The 18,161-nt window shown below is 36.0% G+C and overlaps 2 protein-coding genes across 2 annotated transcripts; one reads left to right on the top strand and one right to left on the bottom strand.

Moving 5' to 3' along the window:
- Window positions 1–24: 24 nt before the first annotated feature.
- On the bottom strand, window positions 25–3,239 carry LOC135071993 (small ribosomal subunit protein mS22). Its single transcript, XM_063965911.1, has 7 exons — window positions 3,035–3,239; window positions 2,721–2,950; window positions 2,511–2,635; window positions 2,264–2,321; window positions 1,915–2,123; window positions 1,470–1,650; window positions 25–305 (listed from the first exon to the last, which is right to left on the bottom strand). The coding sequence occupies exons 1-7, from the start codon at window positions 3,153–3,155 to the stop codon at window positions 90–92; spliced, it is 1,140 nt and encodes a 379-aa protein (XP_063821981.1). The 5' UTR covers window positions 3,156–3,239; the 3' UTR covers window positions 25–89.
- A 181-nt stretch (window positions 3,240–3,420) lies between these two features.
- LOC135071997 (zinc finger CCHC domain-containing protein 8 homolog) lies at window positions 3,421–18,144 on the top strand. The gene is made up of 7 exons (XM_063965915.1): window positions 3,421–4,274; window positions 4,443–4,618; window positions 10,867–11,065; window positions 11,507–11,638; window positions 15,212–15,392; window positions 15,827–16,092; window positions 16,632–18,144. Exons 1-7 carry the CDS (start codon window positions 3,558–3,560, stop codon window positions 17,226–17,228), a joined length of 2,268 nt encoding a protein of 755 aa, XP_063821985.1. The 5' UTR covers window positions 3,421–3,557; the 3' UTR covers window positions 17,229–18,144.
- Window positions 18,145–18,161: the final 17 nt, after the last annotated feature.

Genomic DNA, 18,161 nt, shown 5'->3' on the forward strand with positions numbered 1-18,161 from the left:
AAGCCCTCAATGAAAGACTAAGTGTTACTGACACTAATTATATTGATTAATAAAATTAACATAGCATACTAATCCTAATTCTAAACGCTTCACACATTCCCGTGCGCCTTCTGCAAGCCTCGACTCAAGTCCATCAACTGCTGATAGTGCTCTCTGAAGCCCTGGAGCGCTAGTTCTTGTTGGCTCTTCATGGCAGAGTTGCTGACTATGTACTTCTCTATGCACTCTACACATTTGTTGTCGAGCTGGATGTCTTCTTCGGTCAGGCGTTCAGGTTTGGCCAGCTGGACTGGTGTAGGTAAAATCTGAAACAATTGAGAAATGATTTCAGTCTACTACTGCATCCAAAACTTGACCCTTGAACAAACATAACATGAACAAAGGACATCATCCATTTTGGTCCAAAATCAAAAGTGCCGGCCAAAAAATAAAAGTGCTGTATTCTGATAGAATACGTCCGCCTTAGCATTTATAACTATGGCACCAAAGCTGTAGCACCACTGTGCATCGTAGTATTTGAGTTCTAAAAATATATGAAACGACTGACTTTGATCTCAAATACTACGACGCACAGTGGTGCTACAGCTTTGGTGTCATAGTAACAAATGCTAAGGCGGACGTATTCTGTCAGAATACAGTACTTCTTTTTTTATTGGCCGACATTTTTGATTTTGAACAAAAAATGTATGAATTGTCGATGAATTTTAGATCTCAAATACTCGACGCACAGTGGTGCTACAGCTTTGGTGCCATAGTAACAAATGCTAAGGCGGACGTATTCTGTCAGAATACAGCACTTTTTTTTTATTGGCCGACACTTTTGATTTTGAACAAAAAATGTATGAATAGTCGATGACTTTTAGATCTCAAATACTCGACGCACAGTGGAGCTACGGCTTTGGTGCCATAGTAACAAATGCTAAGGCAGACGTATTCTGTCAGAATACAGCACTTTTTTTTGTTGGCCGGCACTTTTGATTTTGGACCAAAAATATATGAAACGTGGATGATGTCCTTTTTCATTGGTTTTTGACTGAATTAGTGGGAAATATTCCCAGTCTTTTAGAGTAGGCGCACACCGTTGATTTTTCGTCGGCCGATAGTTGTGCCCGATTTTAATTTGTATGAAGAATCGGCCAAATCGAATCGGCGTAGTGTGCGCACTCCCATACATGCCCATACTGATCAACTGCCCGACGAAAAATCAACGGTGTGCGCCTACTCTTAAAGAGTTAAAGATAGAACAGTATATTTCATACTTATATTTCATTGGGAGTATGTAAGTAAATCCTGCTTGAACTCATAAGAGTAAAAGATATAGGTCTGAAATGGTTCCTACAATACAAATGCCACATTTTAAGGAATGCGTCCAACAAGCTCAAAGACTGAATAGCTATTTATAGTTATCTTTTGTCAGATAAAGGTATTTTTCTTCTGGCAATATTTTATAGTTATGTTAACATTGTTACCTCATTTGCTATAGCCTGTGCGGTCTCTCCGTTAGTCACGTCGGCTTTCAATGCGTGGCGCAGTGCATTTAGCAGCACAGCCTCGCGCACCCATCCGTTCTGAAGCAGCTCCAGCATCAGGCTGTCCATACTCTCGTGCCAGGTCAGGTAGAATGCCATTGGCCCAAAGTGCCTTGTAGACCTGAAGTAAAAAAACAAAATTCATAAATGTGGTGAAAATATCTTTAAATTCTATTATGAATCATTTTCACACTGTATTCAGAACAATTGAATAATCAACGTACTAGTCCAAACTCTACCAGTTGCAAGATTCACATGATAAAAAAAACTATTTTAAAGTCTGGTCTGGATACATGATGTGCAAAAAGTTCTAAGAAGTAATGACTGGTTCTATGTAGTTACATACATGGTTACTTAGTTTTTACCTATAAAAATAAATGTTTACCTTAACAATTCATAATTTTTGTTCACATCAATATGTTGGTATGTAATGCTGGTGACCCTCTGGTAACTGGCTTCATCAGGTTCATACTGAATGCAGGCGCGATCCAGCACAAACTCATACTCCTGCCTGTCAAGAAGGCTGTTGAACTTCTCATCGTTTGAGAACATGATTGGCTCTTTAATTTTACGTCCAGGGATTGGGAAATATGTCTGGAATATAAATTAAGTTTCACAATATGTAATAAAGCAATAATATCTACTAGTACTTTGATGACAAATCAATCAAAAATAATTGTAAACAATTCAATGTTAGGTATTATCTTACAAGTAAAAATATATTTTTACTATACCTGATTTAACCTTTTTCTAACATCATGATCGCAATGGCGAAGGATGCCATCAGGGTCCCTGAAATAGTTAATTGGCATTTTAACAATTCTTCAGGCCATGAATTAATTGTACCTACTTTAGAAATAACAGCAATATCACATGTTATGTGGAAGTTTTAATACAACATCAGCATAAGAGCTGGTGGACCACAATACCTTAAATAAAAACGATTTAAATGTAAAAGTAATTAAATTAAACTATAGTTACCTTTCAACAATAAGTCTGCGTTCATTAGCAATACCAAAAGTGATGTCTGTAAACAAGTATTTTGATGTGTCATATCCAATTAATGCTGGATCATTGGATAATACTTCATTGATTGGTTGTTGAACCTGGAAAATATTTTCACATAATATGTAAAAAAAGTTTTATTAAAAACTTGTTTTCTCACTTTAGGTGTCTAGAGAACTTAAATACCTTGACTACTGGTGGCATTTGTAAAAGAACATCAGCTTTTTCGTTAGCTTTTTTAATTTCCGCTTCTAGCTCTTCATTTGTGAGAAATTTATAGGTCGGTGTTCGAAGCACAGGGAGCCCGCTGCTAGTCCTCTTGCGAAACACTTTGCTGAAGTCCGGTCGTGTAAGCCGTTTCAATAAAACTTGGACATTAGATGAAAAGAACTTTGGGGCTGGATCGTCTTTGCCATCTAAAATAGAAATTAATTATATCATAGAGCTCGTAATAAAAGAAATAATTCATTTCCTACAGATTGAATTTGTTTACATCTTACCATAAATAGAAGGCACTATACTCAAATTTCTATGAGAAATAGTAAATAACTGTAGTTCACTGTTTCTTGTAATTACAAGTTTTATATTATTTTGCGCTACTTTACTAAATAAAAAGGTCATTTTTATAAATTACAAGAAGAAATGCAAAAATAACCTAAAAGAATGTTTTTTTTTTTCAATCAGTCATTTCTTGCACAGAATAAAATAAAATAAAAAAAGATCTTCATATAGTTTATGGCACAGATCACTGTTTATGGTAAATTCATAGGGATGTAACCACTACTCTACTATTAGTGGTATAGTACTAACTAGTGGCCCACTAGTTACTTAGCTCATTGTTTTTATCTTGCAACACTGAAACGGATGTCATGTCATTTTTTTTATCTGTATCTATTTGTCAATTTTATGTCAAAATACTCGAAGTGCAGTTGCGTATTTACTTTGCATTTTTTCGTGTAAAAATTAAGTAAATTTGGGAAATATCTTATTAGAAATTGTGTTTGATGCTGTATTTGTGTAAATATGTCGAAGCGAAAGGCTGTTATGAAAGATATCATTTATGAATTGGACAATGAAGACATCGAAATTAGCAGCGACGATGAAGCTAAAGAAGCCAAAATTAATCGTTTAGAGACAAAAACCAGCCATAAAACTGATAAAAAATCTAAGGAGGAAGAAAATAATTCAGTTATAACAATATTGGACACCCCTGAGAAGTCATTACCCGAAAAACCGTCCCACATTAATACCAATAGTAATGGAGGGAAAATATCACCCGACGATAGTTTCGTAGATTTGGTTAATGATAGTAATCCAGACTTGAAAGAGACTGAAGACCAAGTAGATAGTACTAGTAAACTAAATGCTGAAACCAATAAAACAACTATTTTAGATGAAGACATAGTAGTTGATTCACCCACTTCCACTAGTGATTTAGGTGTTGTTGGATGTGAGAATAGAACTCCATTAGTGACTGTAAGATTCAGAGACCAGAAATTGGCTTCGAATTATAAAAATAAAATTAAAGCATTTATGTTAAGACTGATTAAACTACATGACAAAGAGAGTTCATCAGACATAGAAAGTGAAACGGACATTGAACTGGATATTTGGCCTGAAGATTTAAACGATGATGGTGATTCCATTATCGATTTGGAGAAACCCGAACCAGAAAATAATTTGTTCTTTATTGACACTGAGGCTTGCTCAATACCTGATGAAATACCAGCCTACATAGAGGTAATATCGACTCATTTTTATTTAAGTATTATTAAAAATCTTGATCTGTCTTCAATAGATCTCTCCTCACCAGATGCTAAATAATAGCAAATACATATTATGTCTAAAAAGTTTTTTAGAGCCAAGCAATTCAGAAATTGATAGTCATCTTATTTTGTTTTATTCCAGGCTTCAACAGTGATATCAAATCCTGTAGTTAAAGAACCAACTCCTCCGCCCACGCCTGGTCGTCGACCTGTGGTTTGCTTTAACTGTGACGGTGCTCATCAGCTGCGAGAGTGCAAGCTTCCTAGGAACTATGCCAAGATCAATGATAAACGCAGAAATATGACTACAAGGGTTGGGTATGTTTAAAATGCTTTCTTATCTATCTATATCTACAGGGTGACTTTTGTATCAGTATCCAAATTTTTTCCTGACATTAGGTATCGTTTATAGATGACATTTTTAATAAAAAATAGGTAGGTCAAATTTTAACATCAACTATTTTTTTCCTAACCAATTAATCACGTAGTGTGGTTACCGCGCTTAGCGCGTAAACATTTTACGGGAGAGCTGGTCGAGCGGAGAGCTGGCAACGTGTGGCAACGCTCGACCGGCCGGCCTGGCCGCGCGGCGCACAGTGGTCCCGATTTAATAAAACATGGACATTGATGCTAGAGGCACGAAAATTTTTTTGATGGTTACTGCTATGATAACTAATAAGGCAAAAAAATTTTACAATCCTACGACGTCTATTTCGTAGTAAAAAAAATATATATACATATTTTTTGTATGGAAGAAATTACGTTTCTGTCAATTTTTCGAAATTCTTAAACGATGTCAAGATGCCGATCACACATGTTATAAAACAAGTGATTCTGAGTATTTCATGCGAAGATACTTGTCACTTATCTCTGCGTACTTTTGAGTTATCGAGGGTTGAAAAATCGATTTTTTTATATTAAATATTTCCACGAAAAATTGCCAGAATTACAATATGGTGTATAAGGGACACTTTTGATGACACATAACAACGACTCGCACTCGCGCGCGCTCGTATGCATCAACTTTTACTAAAATAAAAAAAAATTAAGGGAAATACTTAATACAACGTTGTATGTATAGGTCCGCTGGCCGTCAAAAAGTAGCTTATACGAGAAGTTGCCCAATTTACAATATGTCCATCATTGATAACTCACACAAATATCGTCTCTCTCTGAAGGATAACAAGTTTTTTTTGTTTCCAGAAGCTCTTGATAGGATGGAAGCCCATAAATACTCTCTGAAGCGAGAATGAATCTCAAATTGCGATATTGCCATTTTGACAAATTACATGATGTATCTAGCGCTAACGTTTATCTTCAGGTAGACACAGTTTTAAGTTAAAAGATTGTCTACTATTTCACACTGTTCTTCGTTTTGGAACAGTTCTTTGATTATAGGTAGTCGCTAATTTCGTTTTGTTAGACTCTTTCAGTTTAGCACATAAAGCGTAAACTAATTCCTCCTCAGAATGATCTAAAAGTGTTATTGAGCGCCTCTTCTTCTGCAGAAGAAGAATTTTGCATAAATCTTCAAAAGGTTTTTTATTTATACTAAAAGTCGATGGTTGCACATCTACTTCCGCAGTCTCATCAACTGGAGCGTCTTCCTCAGTATCAACGTTGTCTAGGCGTTGTGTTAACTCGGTAAAAAACATTGTTTAAATCTATATTTTTACAATTCGGCCAGACAATTTCAGAGTCTAGCCAATGCGAATTCTGGTGCAAAAATGTATTTTGGGCTCTGCTGGAAGCAAACCATATCTTCTTTGATATATTTCTTGTAAAATTACGACTTAATGATTTGATAATTACTCAAATCTTCGAAAGACAATTCAATGCCAATACGTTCGTCATTTTAGTCTGAAATGGTCTGGCCGAAATGTAAAAATATAGATTTAAAAAATGTTTTTTACCGAGTTAACACAACGCATAGACAACGTTAACACCGAGGAAGACGCTCCAGTTGATGAGACTGCGGAAGTAGATGTGCAACCATCGACTTCTGGTATAAATAAAAAACCTTTTGAAGATTTATGCAAAATTCTTCTTCTGCAGAAGAAGAGGCGCTCTCTAACACTTTTAGATCATTCTGAGGAGGAATTAGTTTACGCTTTATGTGCTAAACTGAAAGAGTCTAACAAAACGAAATTAGCGACTACCTATAACACCGGTCAACAAAAAAAATTTTTTTTTTTGCGCATGAATTTTACTTATTATATTCTGATTATATAAGCAAATTTATATAAAAAAGTGCGATTACAAATCGAAAATATTTGCTTTTTAAGAAGTTATAGCGATTTGAATTTTCCATCTTCATAGTAGAATGTCTCTAAAGATGCACGTCACATTCTCATTGGGATATATTTATAAATAATTATGGGGGCTTATTCGCAAGAACAAGGGGCAGGCTTTCATCAAAATATAGTGAGTGGGATTTGAGGGACGACGTTACCAAGGCCAGTATACTGAAAGCATGATAGGGTAAGAATTTTATGAAAAAAATCTTCTATGGAACATGACAAAAAATTAGAACTTTTCATTTTTAATAAATATTTGGACTCTATTTTAATTTTTCTCTTGTGAGAATGAATCTTAAATGGATGTTTGTTATGTTTTAATAATTAGAAAGAATGAATGAAAGAAAGAAAAAAAATATTTGACAACAAATTAAATCATCTCTATGTTCATGTTTCATACATTCATTGATATGAATTTTTCTATTTTTTACACCTAAAAGCAAATTCAGAATTTTTTTTTGTTGTTATTCTTGTTTCTAGGTTATAAAGCAATAAAAATAAGCTATGCATAACCCGTGCGCAAAAATACTGTAGACAGTTGTAATCAAAGAACTGTTCCAAAACGAAAAACAGTGTGAAATAGTAGACAGTCTTTTAACTTAAAACTGTGTCTACCTGAAGATAAACGTTAGCGCTAGTTACATCATATAATTTGTCAAAATGGCAATATCGCAATTTGAGATTCATTCTCACTTCAGAGAGTATTTATGAGCTTCCATCCTATCAAAAGCTTCTGGAAACAAAAAAAACTTGTTATCCTTCAGAGAGAGATGATATTTGTGTGAGTTATCAATGATAGACATATTGTAAATTGGGCAACCTCTCGTATAAGCTACTTTTTGACGGCCAGCGGACCTATACATACAACGTTGTATTAAGTATTTCCCTTAATTTTTTATTTTATTTTATAAAAAGCTTATGGATACGAGCGCGCGCGAGTGCGAGTCGTTGTTATGTGTCATCAAAGGTGTCCCTTATACACCATATTGTAATTTTGGCAATTTTTCGTGGAAATATTTAATATAAAAAAATCGATTTTTCAACCCTCGATAACTCAAAAGTACGCAGAGATAAATGACAAGTATCTTCGCATGAAATACTCAGAATCACTTGTTTTATAACATGTGTGATCGGCATCTTGACATCGTTTAAGAATTTCGAAAAATTTACAGAAACGTAATTTCTTCCATACAAAAAATATCTATATATTTTTTTTTACTACGAAATAGACGTCGTAGGATTGTAATATTTTTTTGCCTTATTAGTTATCATAGCAGCAGGCCTCCGTCACTCGCCTATGCCGGCCGAGATAATTACCTACAGCGCGCGACAACTTCAAGTTGCAAATCAGTCGGGGCCGCCACGCGCCTGTCAGCACACGCGTATTTCTATACACGCTCGGTCGATCATCGTCACAATCAAGGTTTATTGTTCCAACAGCACTGTTATCCTTCTTTAATGGAAAATCGTAATATTTAGGAATAATAATTAACTGTAGTAATTTAAATAATTAAAAAACTACACTTTTTAAATAATTTTGAAATACTTATGACAAAAAACTGTAGCAAAAAAAATATTTTAGCTAATATAAACATTAACTTTACTTCCCTGTCTATTTTCCGACACTTCACTTTTTAAAACTGTTTGTCCAATTTCGAATTATCGTAACACTGAAGTTTATTAATAGGTACTTTAGAGATGGTACGATTATACAAACACCACTAGATAAAAGTTTACCAATCGTAAATACAATAAATGCTTCTTAAAATTAAGTTTTTATTTTGCTTATACAACCCTGACGCTTGAGCTGTGAGGTAGATCAATTCTGAACACAAAAAAATTTCGCTCTTGTGAGCGTAGTAGTAAGGTGCGATTTCGAATGCACCATGTGCGTTGGATATTTTGCATTATTATTATTACCGTTAAAATGTCGGCATCTGATCCTACACAAAGGAGTGCAATTTCTGTTGCTACTATTATGTATTCTGTGATAGCAGTAACCATCAAAAAAAATTTCGTGCTTCTAGCATCAATGTCCATGTTTTATTAAATCGGGACCACCGTGCGGCGCTTCAATCAGTCGCCCGCGCAACCCATTACGAGACGCGCGTATCGCTGCGCGCGCCGATCGTTCCGTCGCGCCGTCAACGTAACGATGTATTCGCAGCGCGAGTGTTATGAAATGATTCGGTGCTACATTTTAAGTGGAGAGAGTTTGAACCGGCCTCAGAGGAATACCTCGACTTCGTAACCAAGGACTAAACCCAACAGTGCCAAACCGGTGAACGATTTTAGCGGCAAACTGAAGCGAGATCCGCGAGCAAGTAGGTAAGTACCTACACGAGACGCGAAGTGCGAAATGACACTGTAGTTTTAAATAAACTCAAAGACAATGTACAAAAGCGTGCAAGTCTGTCTGGAGAAAAATGGTATGCACTTTGGGCAATTATTAAAATAACTACTCATAATTTGTTAGTTTGTTGTTAGGTTAGGTAGGTTTGGTAAGCAATCTCAGTTATTGCACATGAAAATAACGATAAATACCCCCGAATAGGTACACAAGAAAAGTAGTGTTACCGCTCTCGGTGATTTTATTTTCTTTTTGATAGCGTAATTATTGTCGTAGGTATTTAATTTTTCTACCATAAATTAGTAAGTCTGTTTAATTAAAACTAATTACCACTTTGAAATCTTTTGCATTTTGACGGTCCTAAGCCCGTGAAAGTATGAAGGGAAAATCGACAACTTATAAATCGTATCGCAATGAATGAAATGCGGCGCGGGCAGGCGCGTACAGTAGTACACATTTAATAAGGCGCGTCGTGAATCTTCGGCCACGCAGACAAGGACAAAATTTTTCCGATTATGTTCCCCGTCGCACTTGCGCAAGCCCCGCCCATTTCATAATTACACTGCAGGCCAATTGTAACGGAATTATGGGGAATAAAATATTTATCTTTTTGCCAAAAAAAGTTTAATAGAGTATTTAAATAAATTAATAGACTTCTTAAAAAACAAATTATAAATACACTTGTGGTACCCGTCGTTGTTCCCGATTTCCATGACACAAGTGCTTTTGCTACATACTTTGGGATCGATTGGAGCAATGTACGCGTCTAATATGTATTTATTTATTTACTAGCTTTTGCCCGCGGTTTCACCCGCGTGAGATTTAGTTCGTCATAGATCGTCATAAATTATAGCCTATATTATGTTATTCTGGGTTATAAATAATAATACTGTAAAGTTTCATCAAAATCCGTTCAATAGTTTTTGCGTGAAAGAGTAACAAACATCCAGACATCCAAACTTTCGTATTTATAATATTAGTAGGATTATTTTTGTGGGATGTATTTAATCCATAATTTAGAAATGTTAATATTTGCATGCTACATATAATTGTAGCGAATTACGATAATGCACTTTATTTTATTTATCATAACATCTTTAATATACTGTACTCTACTAAATGGCAAATAAATATTTGAATTTCCGAATGTGAGAAGAGTGAATGCTGAATCTATTAATGAATTGTGAATGTGTAGATGTACGGAGATTGGAGGCTCACAAAAATAAAACACTTTTTTTGCCACTAAGTGTACTTTTGTCTGCAACGCGTCTACGCACTCTAGAGTATGGCGGCTGACTAACATGTGTCACAGCGCGCGCAAACATGACGCGGCGACGGACCAATACCGGCACAGGAAGAAGACGCGCCGTGCGTGGAGTATCCCGATTGGTCAATAGCATTTCCCGCGCTACTTAAATTCGTCTTCTGCGCAGGTACATCGGTGAGCCTTATTAATTGTGTACTACTGTACGTGTGTGCGTGCGTAAGCGAGTGAGCCGTGACCACGGTGTAAGTGTTTTTTCAGACTGTTTCTGGGTGCTTTATTTTGACATTTTTGTACTGGACGATACAAAAATAAAAAATACGTGTTTTGTCTTTCGCTTCATAGATTATTATATTAAAATTTGGATACTGATACAAAAGTCACCCTGTATAAATGCAAAAGGTCACTGACTTACTCATCACGAAATGTCGGAAACTACAAGTGCTGGGAGTCTCAAATTTCACATGGGGGATCCTTTTAGAACGTAACGGAATTTTACGAAACTCCACCCCTAAGGGAATAAAACGGTACAGAGCCACGCGTACGAAGTCGCGGACGGTCGCTAGTTATGTTTAAAATGAAGTCTTTCTAAACAATATAAATACATGAAACCAATTGTTGTCATACTTATTTTAACATTTCGAAAATATTTTAGGCGTTACCATGTTGAGGACGAACAGAAATATGGCCATCTTACTCCTGGCCGGATCTCGGGAAAACTCCGCGATGCCCTCGGACTGAAGAGACATGAGCTACCCCTCTACATTTACCAGATGAGGTACCTAGGATACCCTCCTGGATGGCTGGAAGAAGCCAGGATTTCTCATTCGGGGATTACTATGTTTGATTCTACTGTAAGTATAAAATACTAATTTTATCTTGATTTTTGCTAATTTTTTTTGCACCATATGAAATTCGAGTGCCAAGTAAAGTCACATTTAGTTCAAATTCAAATCCTTATTGCTTTTCATATAATATCACATTAGTGGCATGAGCCTCATCTTCAAATAGTTTTGGACAGTATGGACCAGTTGGGCACAGCAAGATGATATCTGTCATTATTCCTGTATTCCACTTTACCCTCATAGTAAAAGTGCAAAATCGGGAAATTCAAATTGCTGTCATGTAAATGTCTGAATTACACTTAGAACTTACATTGAAATTTAACCGAGACGAAGCGCGAGAACGCATACCGATGTATGGACTACGCTCGGCGAAACCGAATGCGTATTTCCACCATACATCTCGATCAGTTTCCCGCGTAGTGTAATTGCACCTCTATTAATGTTTTCCAGGGTGCTGCTATCTTAGACCCTGAAGAGGAAGAGGGCGAGGTGTGTGAGCCGGGCTGCAAGGACAAGTTCGACATCAAAAAGATCCTGGACTTCCCTGGGTTCAATGTGCCATTTAGTTCAAGATACAAGGAGGTATCACTATCTTGCTTTTACCACAAAATAGATAGGATTAGAAGTCAATTTACATACAAAATGCGCTCGCGCAACGCACACACATAGACAACGCTCACGGACACAATATCACCAATAGTCGCAAACCAGTCTAAACCAGAGCGAGCGCGAATGCCGTCCGCTTGTGACGCATCTGTATGCGTATGAAAAAGTAGTACACACAGGTGTTGTCAAAAACAATATTGTCTTCTGCTACTATCTATTTTGTGTTTCTACTGTAGTATACTGTATTATTTAATACGACGAGATTGTCTATCTATGTATAGGAATGAATTGTAACAGCTGTTTAAACTTTAAACTTTATCATAAGTAAAATTGTTATAGTTATTACATCATTAAACAGTTATAAATTTTTCGGCCCTGCTCGCGTTTTCGGTAAGTTGCCTATGCGCTAATATAGGGTATTGCACAATTCAATAAAAAATACATACAGTAGATTTTGTGTGAAGTAACAAACATCCATCCTGTTTTTTAATATTGGTATAGGTTGTGCCATCATCCTCTATCACACTTTCTGTATGTTTTTGGCGTATAAGAATTCTTAAATCTTTGCTGTCAGAATAAACTGTCCTCTCCCATTATGACTCGAACTTAATTCATCTCAGTGGAGATACCGGACATTCTTCATTGAAGACATAATAGCACACAACAGCTCGCTCTGAATTTGTTAAAAAGGTTTGATAACAATTCAACTCTGAGGTTAGAAGGAACTTAGGAAATGTTTTACCAAAAATAATTTAAATCGATTCCTCAACGAAACCACCACCACGAAGCAATGAGCGCCGTCCACTAAAATTAGTTTCTAAACCCGCCAACAGATGTCGCTAGTGGTATCTGAGATAAATAGAACAAGTAAGATCGTGATAAATTTATAAATAGAACAAGTAAGATCGTGATATGTGGTGACTTTAATATTAATACGTTGGTAAAAAACAAAGTTACAACAGAATTCGAACAGATGTTATTAAATTATAATCTCAAACTACAAATACAAGGTATAACACGTGCATCCAGTGGGACATGTTTAGACAATATTATACATAATGTCCGCGGATGTAAAAGTGAGATTCTTGAATTTGCTCTATCAGATCACAAAGCTCAGTTATTAAAATGTCCTACAAAACGACTATGTTTATTAAAGTATTGGTATGTAAGTAGAAGAGACTATAATAAGGAAAATTTTAGTAAGTTCAAGGAAGGATTACAACAAATAACCTTCAATAATGTATATGATTCTGACGACCCAAATGAGGCTTTTGACATTTTTCACGATACTTTAATTTTGTTGTATAATCTATGTTTCCCATTAATACAAGTTAAACTTTCTGCCATAAAGAAACCAAAATGGATTAGTAAAGGTATAAAAGTATGCAGCAAGCGAAAACGTAGTTTACTTTGGAAATATAGAAAATGTCCAACGTCGGAAAATAAACTCGAGTTTAAACAGTACTCAAACCGTTTTAAACGTATAATAAACCTAACGCAGAAAGCACAAAACAATTACTACATTAAAAATTCATTAAATAAATCAAAGGCCACTTGGAACGTAATAAATTCCTCTAAAAGTAATTTGCCTAGAGAAAATATATCTCATTTGACCGTGAATAATGAAAAAATTACTGACCCAAAAAAAATTGCTGACATATTTAATGACTTTTTTATAGACGTGGTTAAACCGATTAATGCTGACACTCTACAAAATAATTACAATAATGAGACTTTAAACAATATTCCTAATACAATATATTTAGGACCTTGCATACCTCAAGATATAGATAGAATTATCATGTCACTTAAGAATTGCAATAGTACAGGCTACGACGGCGTACACACAAAAATATTGAAAAACGTAGCAGAGTTAATTTCACCAGTACTTTGTCACATTTTAAACAATTGCATTGAAAATGGTGTGTATCCGGATAAATTAAAAACAACAATAATAAAACCTTTGTTTAAGAAGAAGAATAGGCACGATGTGAATTGCTATAGACCTGTTGCGCTAATTCCAATTATATCGAAAGTTTTTGAAAAGTACATCTACAATAGTTTATATGACTTCTTCGATAATTATAGCATTCTTGTAGACGAACAAAAGGGATTTCGTAGACGAAAAAATATTAATATGGCAATATACGACTTCTTACAAAAGGTAATGATAAGCTTAGACAATAGGCAGCCAGTTGCAGCAATGTACATGGATATGTCTAAAGCTTTTGATTATGTTGATCACGGACTCTTACTACACAAATTAAATTACTACGGAATAAGAGGAAATACTCTTAGTTTAATAGAATCGTATCTTAGTAACCGAACACAAATGACACAAATTAATAAAATATGTACTTTGACAAAAACTGAAAAGATATACCAGTCAAAAACTCGTGTAGTCAAGTATGGTGTTCCCCAGGGCAGTGTTCTTGGTCCGCTGTTATTCTTGGTGTATATCAATGACTTTCCAAAAGCTACCAGTCACCCTATGGTCCTCTTTGCCGATGATTCAAATATTGTTTTTAGTTCAGATAATGTTTCTACTTTAACTTATGAGATTAACAATTCTCTACAGTGTTGTATTAAGTGGCTGCAATCCAATAATTTAATAATTAATTTAGACAAAACTAATGTGATGAATTTTAGAATTAAAGAGAATAACAAACCGAAACTTGACATTAAATTCCTTGACACAAATATTGACGAGACTGAGCAAGTTAAATTTCTTGGGTTGGATTTAGACAATAAATTAAGATGGACTTTTCAAATACAATCTTTATGCAAAAAACTAAGTAAGTTCTCTTATGCCCTATACATGTTGCGGAAGATATCCAATGAATCAACAGTATTAACGGCATATCACGGATACGTCGCGTCAATCTTACGATACGGGATAATCTTTTGGGGTAATGCTACTGACCGAGAGCTAGTGTTCAGAGCACAGAAGAGATGCGTACGTGCAATCTGCCAGCTAAAACCCACAGATACATGTAAACCTCACTTTATACGGTTGAACCTTCTAACTTTGCCATCTATGTATATTTATGAAGTTGCGGTCTTCGTCAGACAAAACCCAACATTATTCAGAAGTCATCACAGATCACGCGATAAGAATTTAATATGTAAGGATCCTTATAAGACAACTTTTTTTGCTAAGAATATTGTAGGCATGGCACCTAAGATTATAAATAAATTACCAAAAGACATTAGATTAATTGAACATCTAAATTCATTTAAAAAAACTTTACTGACTTATTTAATTAATAAATGTTATTATAATATATCTGAATTCTTTGACGATAAATCTAATTAGTTTATGTAACTGCCAAATTTTATTGTTGTCTGACAAATTGTATGCTCTTTGAGCGGAACATAGTGATACTACCTAATGTAACATGTCACCATTTTACCTATGATTCACAATAAATGATTTTGTATTTGTATTTGTATTTGTATTTGAGAATCAAATATCGAGTAAGGAAATCAATTTACAAAAAAAATCAGCTGAGCTGCGACGTTACTGTTAATATACCTGTCTCTTTCCAGGAGGGCCACTTAATAGGCGCGCCGCCCATGTCAGAGGAGGACAGCAAGATCAGGATGCTTCAGGTGCTGGCGCCGAATGCTATGAAAGCGTACAAGCGCAAGAAACTTCTGCTGTTCCCGTCGGCGGTCACTGGAAACATCTCTCAGGAGGTCTCCGAGATGGATCTGGATAGTGGCGATGGTTCGTATCGATGTTGAAACCATACTGATTGTTTTACATCAGTTTCATAAAATATGTAATACCTATTTAAGCATTTCTCATTCTGAGCAAAGAGTGCTTACAGATATAAAACATACTCAATCAATGTAATGCAAGAATGATCAATTTTTCCTTCGTTAGATAACTTAGTTCGTTCGTTTCAGCCGAAAGACGTCCATTGCTGGACAAAGGCTTCCCCCAAGGATTTCCACAGAGACCGGTCCTGCGCCGCTCGCATCCAGGCACCTCCCGCGTCCCTCTAACTTATTAGCAATGGAAAAAAGAAACCAAAATCTCAAGTCGCGATGACCTGTTCCTAATCTTACTTGAAAAATGTAAATAAAAAGTGAAAATTAGCACTTGCACTGCTTACTTGATAATTTTCATCTCAATAATTTCTTCTTTATACTTCACAGAAACAGCAGAATTCCCATCGGTCCCACCGCTCCCAGACGAGGCTCCGCCGCCGCCGCCGCCGCTGCCCGCGCACCCCCCTCCACCGCCTCCTCAGTCCCCGCCCCCGCCTCCTCAGACCCCGCCCCCAGAACCAGAGACAATCGAGAGCAAAGCAGAGAGCGAAGACAAATCTGCTGAAACTGACGATATCGAAGTGGTTTCGGTGATGAAAGTCGGCGAGATACCCGTACCGGAGGTGCCGTCGATCACTATTGATGATGATGATGTAAGTTGGCTTGATCACTTTTGTCCGTGATAAGAGTTATAATCTTTTATCTTCTAATTTATAAAAATAAATACTTATTTGGTCACGGCATCACGCATGAACGGGTAGAAGATCTTTGTTGTGTCTAACTTTGCCGATTTCTGTCATATTTTTTGTGTGATTATTTGTCTGTATATCAAAATTGTTTGTTTCCATAATATAAATAAATAAATATTTTAAGGAGAAAAGTTCTTCTGTAAAAAATTCAAGAAATTGAGTAAACTTAACGGGACAACGTCTGTCAGGATAGCATAAAGGATAGTGTTTTGCGTAGTTTGTTAGTTTGAAGCTAATGAAAAATTTTATTTGAATTTTATTATTATCGTAACCTTGACAAAAGTTTCAACATTTTAATCAATTCGTTAGCGTTACTGCGCATTTTCATAGTGTTTTACCTTTACAAAATAGCCTTTTCTCTTAGTCATAGCTATGACTATACATTTAATAAGAGAACATTATTTATACTGTTTTCTAACATACTAATAAACTGTCTTTCCTAGGAAAATGGCGAACCGAAAAGCGGCCGCACAAGCCCATCCTTGGACGATTTGGAAGAGAAAAAACGGCGGTTACTTAGCGCGCTGCAGGGAGGTGAACTAACTGACAATGAGGCCGAGACTGACAAGGAAGTAGAAACGCCTCAAGATGACGAAGCCGTTACCCAGAATGCTGAATCTGAAGAAGTAGCAGGTGACAACCCTAACACGAGTACAGTGATAGAGCCCAATGACAAAGAAATTGCAATTGAAACTGAAGATGACAAAACTACGGAGAAAGGTGACACAGCTTTAGAGAAAGAAAGCAAAGATACGACTCCGGAGAAAATACAGTCTCCCATTGCTAAAGAAAAAACTGACATCGCCAATGTATCGACATCGGACCCCAAAACTGGAAATGTGAAAACTACGCTATACGGCACTCCCGTGATTAACGTCGCCTCTCCGTACCTCAAACTCCCGAGTGACGACAAGTTTGCCAAAGACATTTGTGACGTTATAAACTTTGAGAACCTCCCAAACTCGACAGGGAAATACAAACAGATCAGCAGTATCCTAAAAAAGGTTAAAACCCAAGTGGACAGGATACAAGAATCATGATCGTAACCTCACACCGCATAGGTGTCAATGGAATTGTTAATACTTAAGTTTAACGAGAAGTACTATTTCTAAGTCAGAGGAAGTATTTTTGTACTGCCTAGGAATATGTTCAGGTTTGAACACAACATTTTTGAATATTGTTATATTATTTTGGGGTATTCCAACGTTTCCCAGAGACGAAATTTCCGATTACTACGTAATTACGAGAAACCGATAAAAATATTTTTGCACTGCCTAATTGACATTTACATTCCTGGGATACCGTAATACCCCTATTCAATCTGGGTTATGGGGCGACACACACCACTTCTTACTTTTTACACCATTTTAAGTCATATTCTCATAGATCTCTACGGTTAGCACGAAAAACTTTTCGAGTTCGAGTCGTTTGCGTATTCGAATCGCCCATCAAAAGATTTAGTACGAAAACTACAACAGCGCCCTTGTGAACGTGTCGTAAAGTGAACTTAGTATTGAGAAATGGTTGCACAAAACTTATTTTGAGAATCAAAATTGTCACGTTATCGTTTAATTCGAACGTTGAGTATCGAATTTTGTCCAATACGCAAACGATTCGAAGACGAAAGTTGTTCATGCTAGAGGTACTGGGTCGTGCGCGAATTGCGTTTCGTTTGTTTTCTCCGATAAAACCTGCGTACGCGCCATTGTTACGTCATGCCTTGTAACAGACCTATCAATTCCTAAACTCAGGTACAAGTCACTCCCATACCCCATAACATAAGTTTGTTACCGTTTTACTATTACGTGCTCTTGAAGACAGACTTTCCTTTTGAAAGTGTCGATGTTGTATTGTAAATAAGTACTTCTAAGTTGGTAATATTTGTTTGAAATTAGAAAATTTAGAAATACCTATGTACTGCATTTTTTTTATTGTATAATAAAGTTGTATTTGTAATTTCCGTCTTTTATTGT

The sequence above is a fragment of the Ostrinia nubilalis genome, chromosome 5, assembly GCF_963855985.1.
Source record: "Ostrinia nubilalis chromosome 5, ilOstNubi1.1, whole genome shotgun sequence".
Classification (NCBI taxonomy): domain Eukaryota; kingdom Metazoa; phylum Arthropoda; class Insecta; order Lepidoptera; family Crambidae; genus Ostrinia; species Ostrinia nubilalis.

Bases quoted from the DNA above. Each gene is read 5' to 3' on its own strand.
- LOC135071993 (XM_063965911.1), bottom strand. From the start codon at position 3,155: ATGACCTTTTTATTTAGTAAAGTAGCGCAAAATAATATAAAACTTGTA. The intron at 2,636-2,720 runs GTATTTAAGTTC...AATATTTTCCAG, and splicing joins AAATGCCACCAGTAGTCAAG to GTTCAACAACCAATCAATGA. The intron at 2,124-2,263 runs GTATAGTAAAAA...TTTATATTCCAG, and splicing joins TTAGAAAAAGGTTAAATCAG to ACATATTTCCCAATCCCTGG.
- LOC135071997 (XM_063965915.1), top strand. From the start codon at position 3,558: ATGTCGAAGCGAAAGGCTGTTATGAAAGATATCATTTATGAATTGGAC. The intron at 11,066-11,506 runs GTAAGTATAAAA...AATGTTTTCCAG, and splicing joins TTACTATGTTTGATTCTACT to GGTGCTGCTATCTTAGACCC. The intron at 15,393-15,826 runs GTTCGTATCGAT...TATACTTCACAG, and splicing joins GGATCTGGATAGTGGCGATG to AAACAGCAGAATTCCCATCG.